At 35.6% G+C, this 14,947-nt stretch overlaps 1 protein-coding gene across 2 annotated transcripts in view; it reads left to right on the top strand.

Moving 5' to 3' along the window:
* Window positions 1-641: 641 nt before the first annotated feature.
* The window catches only part of LOC110445385 (protein NEDD1-like), a 16,685-nt gene continuing 2,379 nt past the window's right edge, over window positions 642-14,947 (top strand). Inside the window, exons 1-12 of one of the 2 annotated variants that reach the window (XM_021489964.1) lie at window positions 642-1,102; window positions 1,835-1,929; window positions 3,234-3,347; window positions 3,713-3,853; window positions 4,717-4,946; window positions 5,316-5,508; window positions 7,306-7,414; window positions 8,597-8,680; window positions 9,772-9,855; window positions 10,994-11,136; window positions 12,183-12,300; window positions 13,560-14,227. In XM_021489964.1, coding sequence (XP_021345639.1) covers window positions 973-1,102; window positions 1,835-1,929; window positions 3,234-3,347; window positions 3,713-3,853; window positions 4,717-4,946; window positions 5,316-5,508; window positions 7,306-7,414; window positions 8,597-8,680; window positions 9,772-9,855; window positions 10,994-11,136; window positions 12,183-12,300; window positions 13,560-14,227 — 2,109 coding nt within the window. In that variant the 5' untranslated portion in view covers window positions 642-972. Of the gene's footprint in view, window positions 1,103-1,834; window positions 1,930-3,233; window positions 3,348-3,712; window positions 3,854-4,716; window positions 4,947-5,315; window positions 5,509-7,305; window positions 7,415-8,596; window positions 8,681-9,771; window positions 9,856-10,993; window positions 11,137-12,179; window positions 12,301-13,559; window positions 14,228-14,947 lie in introns of both variants that reach the window. The other variant, XM_021489963.1, reaches the window with a different exon arrangement.

Here is a 14,947-nt window from a genome sequence, read left to right as displayed (position 1 = left end):
TAATTTAGCGTCGTTATTCAAAACGCTTATCCATTTAATAAATTCGGGACCAAACTTAAAAAACTCTAGAAGATTATACATAAATTGCCAGGACACCGAATCGAATGCCTTCTCGAAATCGATCGATATTAGAATTCCTGGTGTGTGATATTTTTCAGTATAATACAATTGCAAGATGTCACAAAGTAGCCGGGTACACAGTCTATCTTGGATTCGCGGATATGGTAAACTTGAAGAAGAAAAAACATTTTGTTTCGAAGAAATACTGGATCACGTATCTGTTTTACTAACAATGACCTGTTGGGAATGGACACTTCTGTTTTTAAAACTGGTGCATAGAGTTAACAGAACCCTTTCGGTTTTATTATCCATTTACACATGTTACTCTTTTGAGAAAAGCTAACAAAATATTCACAATGCAAAGTTCATTTTTCACTTACAATGGCACCAACGGTTTATGGTCGTGGTTGGTTTCAACCTCAAATTTCGTTCCGATGAGGTAGCAATTAGACAGACCGGGTCGCTGAAATCTATAGAAAAATATTCACAAAAGAAAACAGACTATGTTTTCGTTTCGTTTAAATTTAGAGAGTTTTAAAAATATACTATGTTTATCAGCCTCGTTTTCACCCAGACAAGAAAATGGAGGTTGCGCGGGATAATTTGCGATCGACATGACACTTTTTATGGACGATGTTGCACTATAATAGGAAGCATTCGCACTTAAGTTGAATGACAAGCTACTAAACGACTACGTGTGTTGAATGACTCAATTTGCTACGTCTGTAACTCGCACTCTGACATTGCAACAGAGATTGTTTATGTTTTTACAACATGTTGATATTGACACTGATTTTATTATGACAGCTGACAACACGATGCTATCGATATGTCTGAGCGATTTAAATGGACATAATGCATTGGCAAATTAACTGATTCGTTTATATTAATGGTCGATTGAAACCGTCTATTATGAGTGGAATGAAGCTGGCCTCGGCCGGCGACGACATCAAACTTTGGGATGTTGACTCATCTTTTTCGATGGTGCGACAGTTTAATCCTCATGATCACAACGTTTCTAATGTTTGCTGGAGTCACGACAGTATCCTTTGTAAATATATGACAATTACTGGTGTTTTGGGAATTGGGACTGTCTTTAGATTGTTGATGAAGATTAGCCTAAATTTGAAATGTTCTTTTTTTTGTGAATGCTGTTTTATACACTCATACAGTATACCCTATTATAAGCGCCATTTAAAGTCTTGTAATGCAGCACAGAATCATCACATGTTTATATGTTCCTGGTTACTCCTCAATTTCTAGACAGCAAAGAAATCGCCTCCAAATTATGGATATTAAATTTAGTTAAATATATTATCTTTTCAATAAAAAACATAAAAGGCAGTAAGGCAGTAATCTTTTTTTGGACAATATTTCTTATTGTGTATTTGCTACAGAAGTGCTGAGGTAATAAGACACTTGGTTGGGCTTTTAGATATTTTCAAGGTATGCCTGTGTGTTCAGTACTCATGATATTTGTCGCCTAATAGATGTTTTGGCTGGGGCAAGGGAGGCCGGGTATTAATCTTGGTACTAATAGTTAGCGTGCACAAGGTACAGATAGCCTTATACAGTATGTAGTAAACAGGTAAAATACTGGGTTTAAAACTTCATAAAAATAATTTCCAATTAAGTTAAACCAGGCTAATTATAAACTACAAGTACATGTAACAGTCCATTTTTTTTAATAAATATTCTTAACCGATAGCTATAGGCATGGGGTTAAATTAAGTGTGTCCATGTTTCGATTTGTGTGTCCCTTAACATTTCTCAGATAGCTATTTATCAAGTGTTTCAAATTCAAGTGACAAACTTTCATTGACTGCTGTGAAAAATTCATCAGTATCAATACTTGATTTAAAATTTGTGGTGAGTATTATATAAAGGATATTTAATGGTGGCGTCGGTAATAACAAATATATTTCACAGGTGTGGCAAATATTTTGATATTTTACACGAATGCACGGCACGAGTGAAAAATATCAAAACACTAGCCACACAAGTGAAATGTATTTGTTTTAACTGAAGACACCATAATATTTTTTATTTATTACATTTTTAAAGCATAAAACGAAAAAATGTAATGCATTAAAAAAGGTCTGGAATCAGGAGTGTAATAATTAGCGCCATATCCTAATGACGTCGCATTTTGTGCCATTTTGAATGGGATACTCAACGCAATTCCAACATTTTCTGCTATTTTCTGGTATTATTGCTTATAAAAATGTTATTAATTGTATATTTATGTAAATACTTAGGTGTGTGTTCCAAACATTTACCTGAACAACCACTTATTTTACTGTTGCTTCATTTGAATCTGAACAAAAAATTGTTGCCTTTGAATGTAGCGTATAGAAGATACTGTTAAGATTGGTCAATATCAAAATGTAATATTTTATCACACTGAAAATATCACTTTTGATATTTGTCACAGTGTGAAAGATATCATTTTTATATCAAGTTGATAGAATCCGATATTTCACTGGCCAAAATGTAATAAATTTACATAAAGGTATGTTATTACTATTATGAGTCCAATTTTGATTTTATTTTCTTATTTGTTTTATAATTGGATGCTAGATTCAAAACAGGGAAAAAAATTGTCACAGATATTGGCTTCGTCTGTCAATGTGTATTAAATGTTTCTGGTCAGATTGAATGCCATGGTAAAGAACTACAATTAATAAAAGTCTTTCAAATGGAATATTAAACAATGAGTTTATAATGCAAGTTTAAGATGAAAATGAAGAGAGAAATGGATTTGGGAATTTTATTGTGACTGATTTTTATTTTACCAAAGCTATGTTAAGAGGTGGGGGGATTAGCTGCAAATAATAGGCAACCATAATAGTGTTACATATATATATATATATAATTTAAAGTTTTTTATTGATGCAGTTCCTTTGCCATCTGTTTGTTTTATGCCAAGATACAGTTTATGAGGGTTGATGGAGGATCTGGATTATATATTTAACACAACTGGAAATAAACTGTTAAATTTCCTTTTTGATAAAATGATATAAGTATCACATAAAACTAAACAGTATATTAATTTCGTCATTTATATATGTTTATATAAAAGTTAAAAAAAACACTTGGTACATTCATGTTTAATATTCATGCATGTTTCCAATATTCTATATTTATGCACATATTTGTTGATGCTTCTTCAGACTGGGAAAGGTTTTTTGGATTTCAACTCGACATCCCGCTACATTGTCAGTGGAGTCGACCAGGCTATCAATGTTTGGGACCTTAAAGTGAGAAGTCTACGCAAAACATACAAGGTCAGGTCACTGAGATTGGTGGAGAGTCGCAAAATCATGTAATCAGGTTTGATAATAAATATAAGGATTTTGATGGACTGAATGTTTTACAATAAAGGAGATAGTGGAGCCCAAAGACTGGACCATTGCAAATGTCTAGAGATCATTTACTTTTAATTTAAAAGAATTTTCTTCTTATGCAATAAAAAAGTAATTCATGGAATATAAATTAGTTTTGAAATAGTTAAACAACTACTGCTTGTTGTGATGTCAAAAGTTAATTATGATTTTATATGTAGTTCTCAACACAAGTTTTATAATGAAAAATATTACTGGGTACAGTTTGTGTTATGTTTGGTCATTTAGATTTTTTTTTCATTTCTCAGGGCCACACAGGAAAAGTGACATGTGCTAAATTTAACTGGAACGACACGTACATTGCTTCAGGTTCTGACACAGGGGAGATAATCGTGTACAATGCTGTATCTGGACAGGGATGCAGTCCAATGGTTGCTCCTAAAGCACAGGTTAAATTTCATTCAACATATTCCTCATGGGAATTATTTTTTGCTCCAATTTTCTGCAAAAAGCTCCAAAATTGAAATACTAATCCTACTAATTTCAACTGTTATTATACAAAGTATAGCTTGTGCTGTTGTAAACAGCATTTCTAGTCATGTCGTAAGATTTCTAGGCAATACAAATCTTCACACTTGTCGAAATACAAGCTCTTCGTAGCTTATGTTGTATGTTTATAATATTCGACGTAAAATAAAGCTTCTGTATCTGTATCTGTATTCACACGAAAAGTTATTTTTGATACTGTACACATGTGTGCATTTTCCCCGTTTCTATTAAAATTATAAAAAGACCCATTCTGAAAAAGAAAAAAATCAATTTAAGATATGTGAAATGAAGGAGTGAGTATTGCAAGAAATTTTCATATCACATTACATGTCTATTGTAATATTTAGAGATTATTCCATTTTAGAAATTTTGTATTTTTCATAATTATTTTATATAGAAAATATGGAAAGTGTGCATCAGTTCAACGAGTTCCGGTGCTGAAATATTTCATACAGTTTTAGAAGCAAGCTTTACTTGAATAATATTGATTAAATCTTATCAATATTTCTGTAAAACAGTTTTCACAACTGTGCTTCAACTCTCAAACATTTTATTGAAAAAATGTGACAATATGTTGCCTTTTTAGTATTACTTACGTATTGCTAGATCAATATTGCTATAAATTGGTATTGATTTTTTTTTGCTTACTCTTGATCAAAAAGCAATAGAGTGTATATAATTATGATATCTGGCATTGGAGCCTTGATAATTTCTCTTAAACATATCAACATTTGTTGCTGACTTGACATTTCTTACACTGCAGGCGGTTAAGGAGATCCAGTACAGCCACTTTAAGAAGTCATTACTCGGCTCAGCATCGGATGATGGTGCTGTCAACCTGTGGGACACGAACACACGTCGCCTCATCCACAGTTTCAGCGATGCTCACCGTGCCCCTGCTACTGGCATCAACTTCTCTCCAATCAACGCCATCTTCCTTATGTCTGTTGGCCTTGACAAACGCATTATCTGCTATGACCTGGAGGGCAAGAAGTGAGTTACAGTGTTCAAGTACAGAATACATGAGTGCTCCGCAATACTGAGTTACTTCCCTTCGCTGTGACAATTGTTGAAAAAAAATTGTGTACTTTCTTGCACATATTTTTTTCTCAGTACAGTGCTTTTTTATTGTTCAGTTTAACCGCCGAATACAAGCTGTTTACCCGAGCTAAAAATTGCATAATTTTTCCAAAATTACCTAATGCTATATTTTCCCAATTCATACAGGCAGTTGTAAGATTAAGGTATTAAAAACACTGCAGTAGACTACACAAAGTTTTCCAATACTCAGCTATCCCATCTATTCCCCAGGCCTCTGTAGATATCTGACTTTACTTTAAAGTACTAATTACCCCCTTAAAGGTATCCCAAGGTTATAGTGGCAGAAAGCCCCCTGACCTCTATTGATGTGATGCCCGATGGTGCCACTGTTGCTGTTGGATCTACACGCGGCAAAATATACATCTACGACCTTCGACAAGGTGACACGCCTGTCAAAGTCCTGAATGCCCACAAGTCCTCGGTGCAGTGTCTGCGGTTCACCAACAGTTTACAGGTAAGTGCTGCATTAGAAAAAGATGCTAGAAGTATGAGTTGAAAATCTTAAAAACCTGAAAGAGAAACCTCGACTACAATTTTTTGGTTAAAAATGAAATAGCCGTAGATGTTTTTGTCCGGATTGCAACACAATCAGGGCTGATAAATTGGCAATTCCCATCTGTCTGTCCGTCCGTCCGTCTGTCTGCGCTAAGGTTAAGAAAAAATGGTTAAGCTCAGTTTCCAAGTTATCAATTATACCACGTGCACATCAACTCAACTTTCATGGCTTATTTATCTAAGGATGCTTATCACATCGGATGCTGCTTCTGCCCTACATTTCCCGCTGGACTGACCAGGTTAAGAAGATTAGTTGAGGTTAAGCCCCATCTGCACTATGTTTAAGAAGTTTGGTTTAGGTCACTTACCAAGTAACTTGTACTAAATCAACGAAACTTGTATGGCTTATGTATTTAACAATGCTAATCACATGCAATGCTTCGGATGCTGCTTCTGACCTACATTTTCCACTTCAGTGACCAGGTTAAGAAGATTGGTTCAGGTCAGTTACTTTGCATGAAAATGTACTGTAGCAATCAGACCATATCGCTATTGGCGTTTTTTTCTAAATACATGTCTTTCAGCAAGTAGCTCAAATGTAGATTTTGAATTTGTGTTAAGGATATATTCTTCTGAGTTTAAATCATGTTCAAGTCTCGTTTTGATCTTGTTTAATAGATTTCTATAAAAAATTGTCAAAAATTAAAAGTCTGTTGCATTGTTTGCAAAACAATTTTGCAATAATTAAAAATGACCAATTTGATCGCCATTTTGAATGTGTATTCTTGCACTTCACAATGTGCCAAAATTTAACTTTTTTGACTCTAGATTAATAAATCACTGAGTTTGTATAACTGAAGTTCTTAATTATTGACCCCGCAAAAGATGAAAAATAACACACAAAAAATAATTTGGCAAAAAAACCCACCCACCCTCGTTTTTTTTGTCGCTGTTTTAGAAAGAAAGTGCAATTTGTAGCCACATTTTCATATCCAAATCTGCATACTCAATAATAACGGCAATACCTGGCCCCAATACACAGATGCACATGTACTGTTTCGGGGCCTACATAATAGCCGCGGCTTTGTACATTATACAGAGTAAAAATGAACCTGCAACATATTTAATAATCGATTGACATGTAAGTAAATGATTTATACGAATTAAATATAAAGTCATCATTTAGAGGCATCGGAAGATAAGTGAATGACAGGTCGTTGTTATTCTATACTACGCATAGCAAGTCCGTTAAGAAGCGTGTTTACATTTCACACTTGGCCTGTTCGTTGATGCAGCGGTTTGTCTCTAGGCATATTCTAAATGTAATATTTCACAGGGGTAAAACGTGGAGATGCAGGCCTATAAAGTATTTCCTAACGCTCGCTAGAAAACAGCCTTAAATCCTGGGGTCCATCCACATTTCATGATTTAATCCCAAATTGTTCGAACTCACTCTGATAATGCGAACTCACGCTTATTTTGGCGTCTACAATTTCATATAATTCGAACAGGTTAAACAATATTTATTTAAATTTGTTTGAACTGATCGGAGATTCACCGTTATATGTTAAATTGGTAGCTTTGATCAATCATGCAATTTCTTTTGGATTTTCTACTATGCCTTTAACTCCTTTTTCCTGAAATGCATATAAGAAAAAGGGAGTTTGATATGGGAATTTTTCATCTTCTCAGAAGAGTACATCTTTAAATTAGGAGATGATTTTACAGAACATGAATGTACATATTTTGTCTCCAGACCGAGGCCCTCAGTAAAAGTGCAGCAAAGATTGCTAGCAGTAAGGATGTGTCTCCACCAAACAGACGGCAGCTTCCTCAGGCTCCAGCTGAGTCATCAAACATCACAGGTACAAACTCTCATCCTCACCATTGATTCCACCGATTCATTCATATCTGAATTATGTAATATATACCTGTCTGATATTATACAAGTGGGACTTGTTTCGTCGTTGTCATAACTGCATTTAAAACTAGTTTTATTAGGTCACCTGAGCTTTAGCTCAAGTGACCTATTGCTGTCCGTCGTCCGNCTCATAGTCCTGACAAAGTGTTGTTATTTTTCAGGTCGATCAGAAATCCAATATGGCCGCCACGGCCGCCATTTTGAAAAACTATTTCAAACTTAAAGTCAAGTTCTGCTAGGCCGATTGAACTGAAACTTTGTAGGAATGATCGACTCATGGTCCTGACAAAGTTTTGTTATTTTTCGGGTCGATCAGAAATAGAATTTGGCTGCCATGGCCGCTATTTTGAAAATACCTATTTCAAACTTAAAAACAAGTTCTAATAGGCCGATCTAACTGAAAATCGGTCTAGGAAAGATCAGCTCACAGTCCTGACAAACTTAAGTTAACGTTATACTTAACAATTTTTTACTCAAATTGGTACATATTTCAACAACAAAAATAAATACTGTAGGACTCAGGTGACTGTTAGGCCCATGGGCCTCTTGTATTGCATGAAATTCATAAATCCTGGAGTTAAATAGGGAAATTTGTTAAAGATTTTTTTTTAAACCAAACCATTTATTTATCTGCTACCATACTGTTTAATGTCTTCAAGTGGAATTTAGCGTTTGTAATTAATATATAACGAACATGTCTATATTTAGCCCTTAATGAACCTCTCTTTATCTATATATACAAGTAACTACAACCACATCCAATGCCCAGCTGATATCCTGCTCAATGACTTAAATATCTTGATTGATCATCACATCAAATAGATTGGCTGATATTAGACTAATGACTGATCATATTTGTTCCATTGAAATATTTGGTATTGACTATAAGTTTCAAAAAAACAATGATGATATATCTATGTAGATGAATGAACTAGTCCAAAACAAAGTTACGATAAAAAATGCTTTTTTCATTCATTGTTTTTTTTAAAGTAATTGCAAATAAAATTTGATGTGTAGATAAATGTATTGGTCATGGACTTGTTTTAATTTTCATATTTTTAATCAGAATACAATCAATTGTGTACAGATTGTTTATAATATTGACTAAACATTTCTTTGCTGACAGTCGAGGCTACAGACTATGGTCCTAGGAGGGCTGACAGTGGCGTTCCCGACAATGACACCTTTTCTCCTGTCAAGGACACCCATGGTCAGTATCACAAACTGAACACTTTGTAAATAATTAAACAACAAAACAAATACAACGACATATATATCCCAATATGATTTGAATCACAAACTTGTTCACATGCTGGTGACCTCTCATTCATTCCCGTGTTCCTAAGTATTGAAATCTGTCTTTTTAACATTCATAAGAACATTTTTGAATGAAACGTTTTAATACCATCATAATGTTGAAAAGGTGCATTTTAATCCTTATGTTTACGTTCAAAACAGCGAAGACAGTACCATTTTATCGTCCTTTGAAGTCCTGTTTCGTTTAGAATGCATTTTAAACAGACATTTCTGGTTAAAATGTGCTTTCAATCATAATTTGAATTTGATGTCATATTCTGATTGGTTGTCCATTACTCACACGTACAATTTTGATGGAAATACCTCAGGAGTTTCCGATTGGAAAATATTTACATCTAATAGTTCTTGCTGTTGTTGGATTATAACACCATTTTTAGTTGATAGGTTTATCCAAGGATTATACAAAGAAAATATAAAATAAGTGTAATTCTGAAGTTTGGAAAATATGACCCTTGTTGATTAGGGCATTACTACAATGCGACCCCTGTGGTGACTGCTACTCTACAGGTCTAGGCTAAAAAGAGAAGCAAAAAATCCATTTATAAGTATAATTTTTACAACCCAGTTAGTTATACTTACATTCTAGTATTTGTGTATACACACTTACATTCTAGTATTTGTGTATACACACTTACATTCTAGTATTTGTGTATACACACTTACATTCTAGTATTTGTGTATACACACTTACATTCTAGTATTTGTGTATACACACTTACATTCTAGTATTTGTGTATACACACTTACATTCTAGTATTTGTGTATACACACTTACATTCTAGTATTTGTGTATACACACTTACATTCTAGTATTTGTGTATACACACTTACATTCTAGTATTTGTGTATACACACTTACATTCTAGTATTTGTGTATAACATATGATTGGAGGGATTCTCTGTATAACAATTGAATCTTCTAAAAATTACAAAATTATAAACAAAATCAATGATACATTGTGGTATACTTACCCTCATTAACAGGATACAGTGACCGGGAGACGGAACAGATGTCAAACTCTGGCTCAAATCTGGGGTCATTCCTTCAACAGGAAAATCAGTCGTCAAGTAAGTACCTCCCGATTTGGTGAAGTCACCATGGTTACAGCACAAATCAGATGTTCAGTGGTCGCAGTAGAAAATACAGTTCCAGATAGATATCTGGAATATCCAGTCCATGCGAAATACAAATGTTCTTACCAGACATTCAGTCAGGTAACTATGTCAAGCTTACCGTAACAACTTTTACAGGACATTTTGGTCAGGTTAGCTTGAAATACTTACTAGTTACTTACTAAAATTGTTTGATGTTTACAACAATTAAATGAAAACATTAACTGGATTTGGTTTTGGCAGTGGTTTGCCGGGTTTTGCCCCTGTTACGTAACGAAGTATTCTTCTTCACTCCATCAATGTCATAACAGGTTACCGCAGCGCTTGACTGCACTGAATAATACGGAGACATGTAAAACACTTACGTGACATAACTCAAGACGACTCTAAAGTAGGAAAAGTATGCTGGACATTTGGTCCGGAATTACAATAGTGATTGCATAATTTTTACCAGACATGTCTGTTGGACTGGCATATTTCGCATGGACAGAATATCATTTATGCACCTATCGGTTTGTGTAGGCATTTGTCCTAGATAGTATTACCTGTGTAAACTGGATCCCTGTCTATACTATGATTTTGTCCGACCCTGTGTATCATGCAAACCAGCATTGTTTTACCAATCTTGTTATATAAATTCTTTTGAAAACAACTTCATTCCAGTAATTTTTGTCTCGACCCAAAAAATGTAGCGGAAGTGAGACTAAGGTGTTGTTTTTCAGGCGGCGGTGTCAACATTAAGTTTTTGCGTTTAAGTTAGTTTCTCTGAAACTGTAAGTTCTAGACCAACCAAATTTGGACCATAGATGCATCTTAGGTAGTACATCTCAACACATGCATCAAATGCTGGATGCGGTCTTCCTTTCATGGTCATTGACTTTGTCAGCATCTCCATCAGCATTTAGTTTTTGCGTTTTAGTTACTTTCTCTGAAACAATAAGTGCTAGACAAACCAAACTTGACATGTGCATTGATGGTCAAAGCTGGGCAGAGGCGATGCATATCAATCCGAATGGCTTGTTGTTTACGTAAACAAATTCAACATTTATTTTGATGTGATATTTAATATGCTTTTCATTATATTTCTACACAGGTGGTGTATTTTCCCCTCTCGCTGACGCAGGAACCTTCAGCAACCGGGAAAACATTGGCATGTCTCCGCTGTTTACAAATCACAGTAACAGTAACACTCCTTCCTGGAACACGCCTGCTTCCAACTTCAATACATATGGTCTGGTAGGTTGTGTCACTGGTGTTAAAGTAATAATGTTTTCCTTTCCTAGATCGTAATAATTCTCTGTTTTCTATGCATTTCTGTGGATCGTCAGTGTAAAATGCTACTTTGTTTGTTTGATTTATCACATTGGATTCCTGGTAAATTAAGAAAGTTGGTAGAAGTAAATAAAAAATTCATTTAATTTGATCCTTATACCACTGCCAAAATTTGTAACTATGTATTGGAAACTGTTCTTTCTGGTTTGATTATAGTAAATGATTCCTTGAAAGAATGTCATACCTTGCTGAAAAGTTATGAAGATGAAATAGACAAAATATAATCAATGACAGTGTTCTGAGTGATAAAAAAATCAGCAAGGCTAGACCAGGATTGAACCCTGGACCTCATGTTGTTATGATGTCAGTAATGGAAATGCCCTCATCAAAATGGCCTAGTTATGTAAAAATAAACTACAGTGAAATTCTGTAGTGTTTTGTCTACATTGAGACAGGGATCCTAAAGTATAAGAAGGACAAGCTTACAAAGTCAACCTTTGATGTCACATTCCAAATCCCAACACAAGCCACTTTAATGATATCCTTCAACATTACAGTGATATAAATAAATGTCTCGATGTAATCCAATTATCAGCACTCGTTGGTAATCAAAGTCACACCCCATCCTGGATGTCTTTCTCTTACCTGCATTAACACATTTTATTTTCTTCAAATTGAGTCAAAGGTTCAATCATGCCTCACCTCCTCTTGAGACTGAGTACAGATATCTAAATGAAGTTGTATACAGAAATGTTTCAATGAATATAATAGTTTCATAACTTCAATCAATGCTCAAAGGAATATTTGAAAAGCTTTCAGGTTTGCCATTGAAACATTTCACCAATATACACATATAAATAGATAACCTTGTCAATGAGGAACATCATTAGAAACCCTGATATCAAAATCACAACAGTAAATTAAAATCGTAAACAGAATCTTATCACAGTCGTCTTTCCTTCCCTTCTTACCTGTTAACTTGATACTCTAACAATTGATTTTGTCAGCAGACTGTTAATGGGTCAAGGACACAACAGGATGGTTACTATAGCAACAGTAAGTTTTCCTCGCCCCCTGGAATGGGTACATCATCCAGTGCCAACCATGTTGATCCACACAACATTCAGGGTATGTACCAATAGGCATAGTGCCACACTGACACAAGTCTTGTAATCCGGGGCTGTAGCTAGTAGATAACAGAAACAGGCATAGTGCCACACTGACACAAGTCTTGTAATCCGGGACTGTAGCTAGTAGATAACAGAAACAGGCATAGTGCCACACTGACACAAGTCTTGTAATCCGGGACTGTAGCTAGTAGATAACAGAAACAGGCATAGTGCCACACTGACACAAGTCTTGTAATCCGGGACTGTAGCTAGTAGATAACAGAAACAGGTATAGTGCCACACTGACACAAGTCTTGTAATTCGGGGCTATGGCTAGTAGATAACAGAAACAGGCATAGTGCCACACTGACACAAGTCTTGTAATTTGGGGCTATAGCTAGTAGATAACAAACAGGTATAGTGCCACACTGACACAAGTCTCGTAATTCGGGGCTATGGCTAGTAGATAACAGAAACAGGTATAGTGCCACACTGACACAAGTCTTGTAATCCGGGGCTATAGCTAGTAGATAACAGAAACGATCATAGTGCCACACTGACACAAGTCTTGTAATGTAGCTAGTAGATAACATTTAGGCTTGTACAAATCATATCATCAAAATATCAAAATATATTATCACAATATCATTTGACTAATTATGAATTATAGGACAGTTAAGGATCCTATTTAGAACACAGAGGGTCAGTTAGGAGGATCATATTTAGAACACAGAGGGTCAGTTAGGAGGATCATATTTAGAACACAGGGTCAGTTAGGAGGATCATATTTAGAACACGGGGTCAGTTAGGAGGATCATATTTAGAACACAGAGGGTCAGTTAGGAGGATCATATTTAGAACACAGAGGGTCAGTTAGGAGGATCATATTTAGAACACAGGGTCAGTTAGGAGGATCATATTTAGAACATAGAGGGTCAGTTAGGTGTATGGGGGCACATTTACGTTATAACTCATTAGAAACTTGCGTGATTGTTACTTAAGATAATGATTCATCATCCATTAACTAATGACACACGTATACATGTGAAATAAATATTACTTACCTATCCAGCTTGTTTGCATTGTTTTCTTTGTTTATATTAATAACATGTATATTTAGTATAATTTTTTGAAATAGAGCCAATAATTTCCTATTGACTACTGCTTTTAATTTTCTAAAATAATAATGATTAACCTGTTTTGAAGATGTTGCTTACCTGGAAGAAGCAACAAAAAAATGATGATTATTCTAAACTAAATTTCTTATTTATCCTACAGACAGTGCCATGTTGTCAAATGGAGGGAGTCCATATTTACAGAATGGTATCTCTAGGTCAGATATCCAAGGTCAGGGGCCAGTTTACCAAGGTCAAACTGGTGTGTACAGGTCTAGTACGAGCCCTTCCCACCCAACCCCCTCACATGTAGGGGCAGAGGTTCCCCCCAGGGTCAGTCCCTCTCGCCCTACTGGAATAAGTGCCTCACCAAGCATTCCTGTGTTAAACCTTGATGACTCTCCAGGAAGTTGTGCAGGGGCAGATAACTCTGGAGCAAAACAATTTCCCTCACCAGAGGGCGTGAATGCTGTGACTAGTGTGTACACTTCATCAATAGATACAACCTCACAGAACCTGTCAAACAGGGGTAAGAGTTCGTATAATCTGGCACACAGGAGTCAGAGTTCACATGATCAAGCACACAGGGATCAGAGTTCAAAGGACATTTTACGTGGGAGTTATAGTTCACAAGATCAGGTATATGGAGGTCAAAGTTCGCAAGAAGGTCAAAAGTTGGAAATGGCGCCACAGGCGATACCATCTGGAAACTTTCAGACACAGGTGCTACGAAATCTAATACGCGAGGAGCTTGAGGACTTTTATGACCAGATGCACAGAGAAATGCAGAATCTACAGGTGGAGATGATCCGTCAATTCCAGATTCAACAGGTACACACACAATTCACACTTTTATCAGGGCTTGCATCAGGTCATATAGCTACAGATTCTTAACATGATGGTCCCCTAGGAAAATGTCCTTCTCCTGGTATCCCTGACAAAAGTTTTGAACCACATTTCACAAAACTGTTTGCTACTACATGTGGCACCTGTACCTAATTATCACCTGTTTGTTACTATATGTGACACCTGTACCTCATTCTCACCTGTTTGTTACTATATGTGAAACCCATATCTGATTCACTTCTGCATTTGTTACTACATGTGACACCCATATCTGATTCACCTGTGTTTGTTACTACATCATCATAGTACATGTGACACCCATATCTGATTCACTTCTGTGTTTGTTACTACATGTGACACCCATATCTGATTCACCTCTGTGTTTGTGACACCCATATCTGATTCACCTCTGTGTTTATGACACCCATATCTGATTCACTTCTGTGTTTGTTACTACATGTGACACCCATATCTGATTCACTTCTGTGTTTGTTACTACATGTGACACCCATATCTGATTCACTTCTGTGTTTATGACACCCATATCTGATTCACCTCTGTGTTTGTGACACCCATATCTGATTCACCTCTGTGTTTATGACACCCATATCTGATTCACATCTGTGTTTGTGACACCCATATCGGATCACTTTTGTGTTTGTTACTACATCATCATAGTACATGTGACACCCATATCTGATTCAC

Source organism: Mizuhopecten yessoensis, unplaced genomic scaffold (assembly GCF_002113885.1).
Source record: "Mizuhopecten yessoensis strain PY_sf001 unplaced genomic scaffold, ASM211388v2 scaffold2255, whole genome shotgun sequence".
Taxonomy (NCBI): Eukaryota; Metazoa; Mollusca; class Bivalvia; order Pectinida; family Pectinidae; genus Mizuhopecten; species Mizuhopecten yessoensis.
This window is presented reverse-complemented; position numbering and strand designations above follow the sequence as displayed.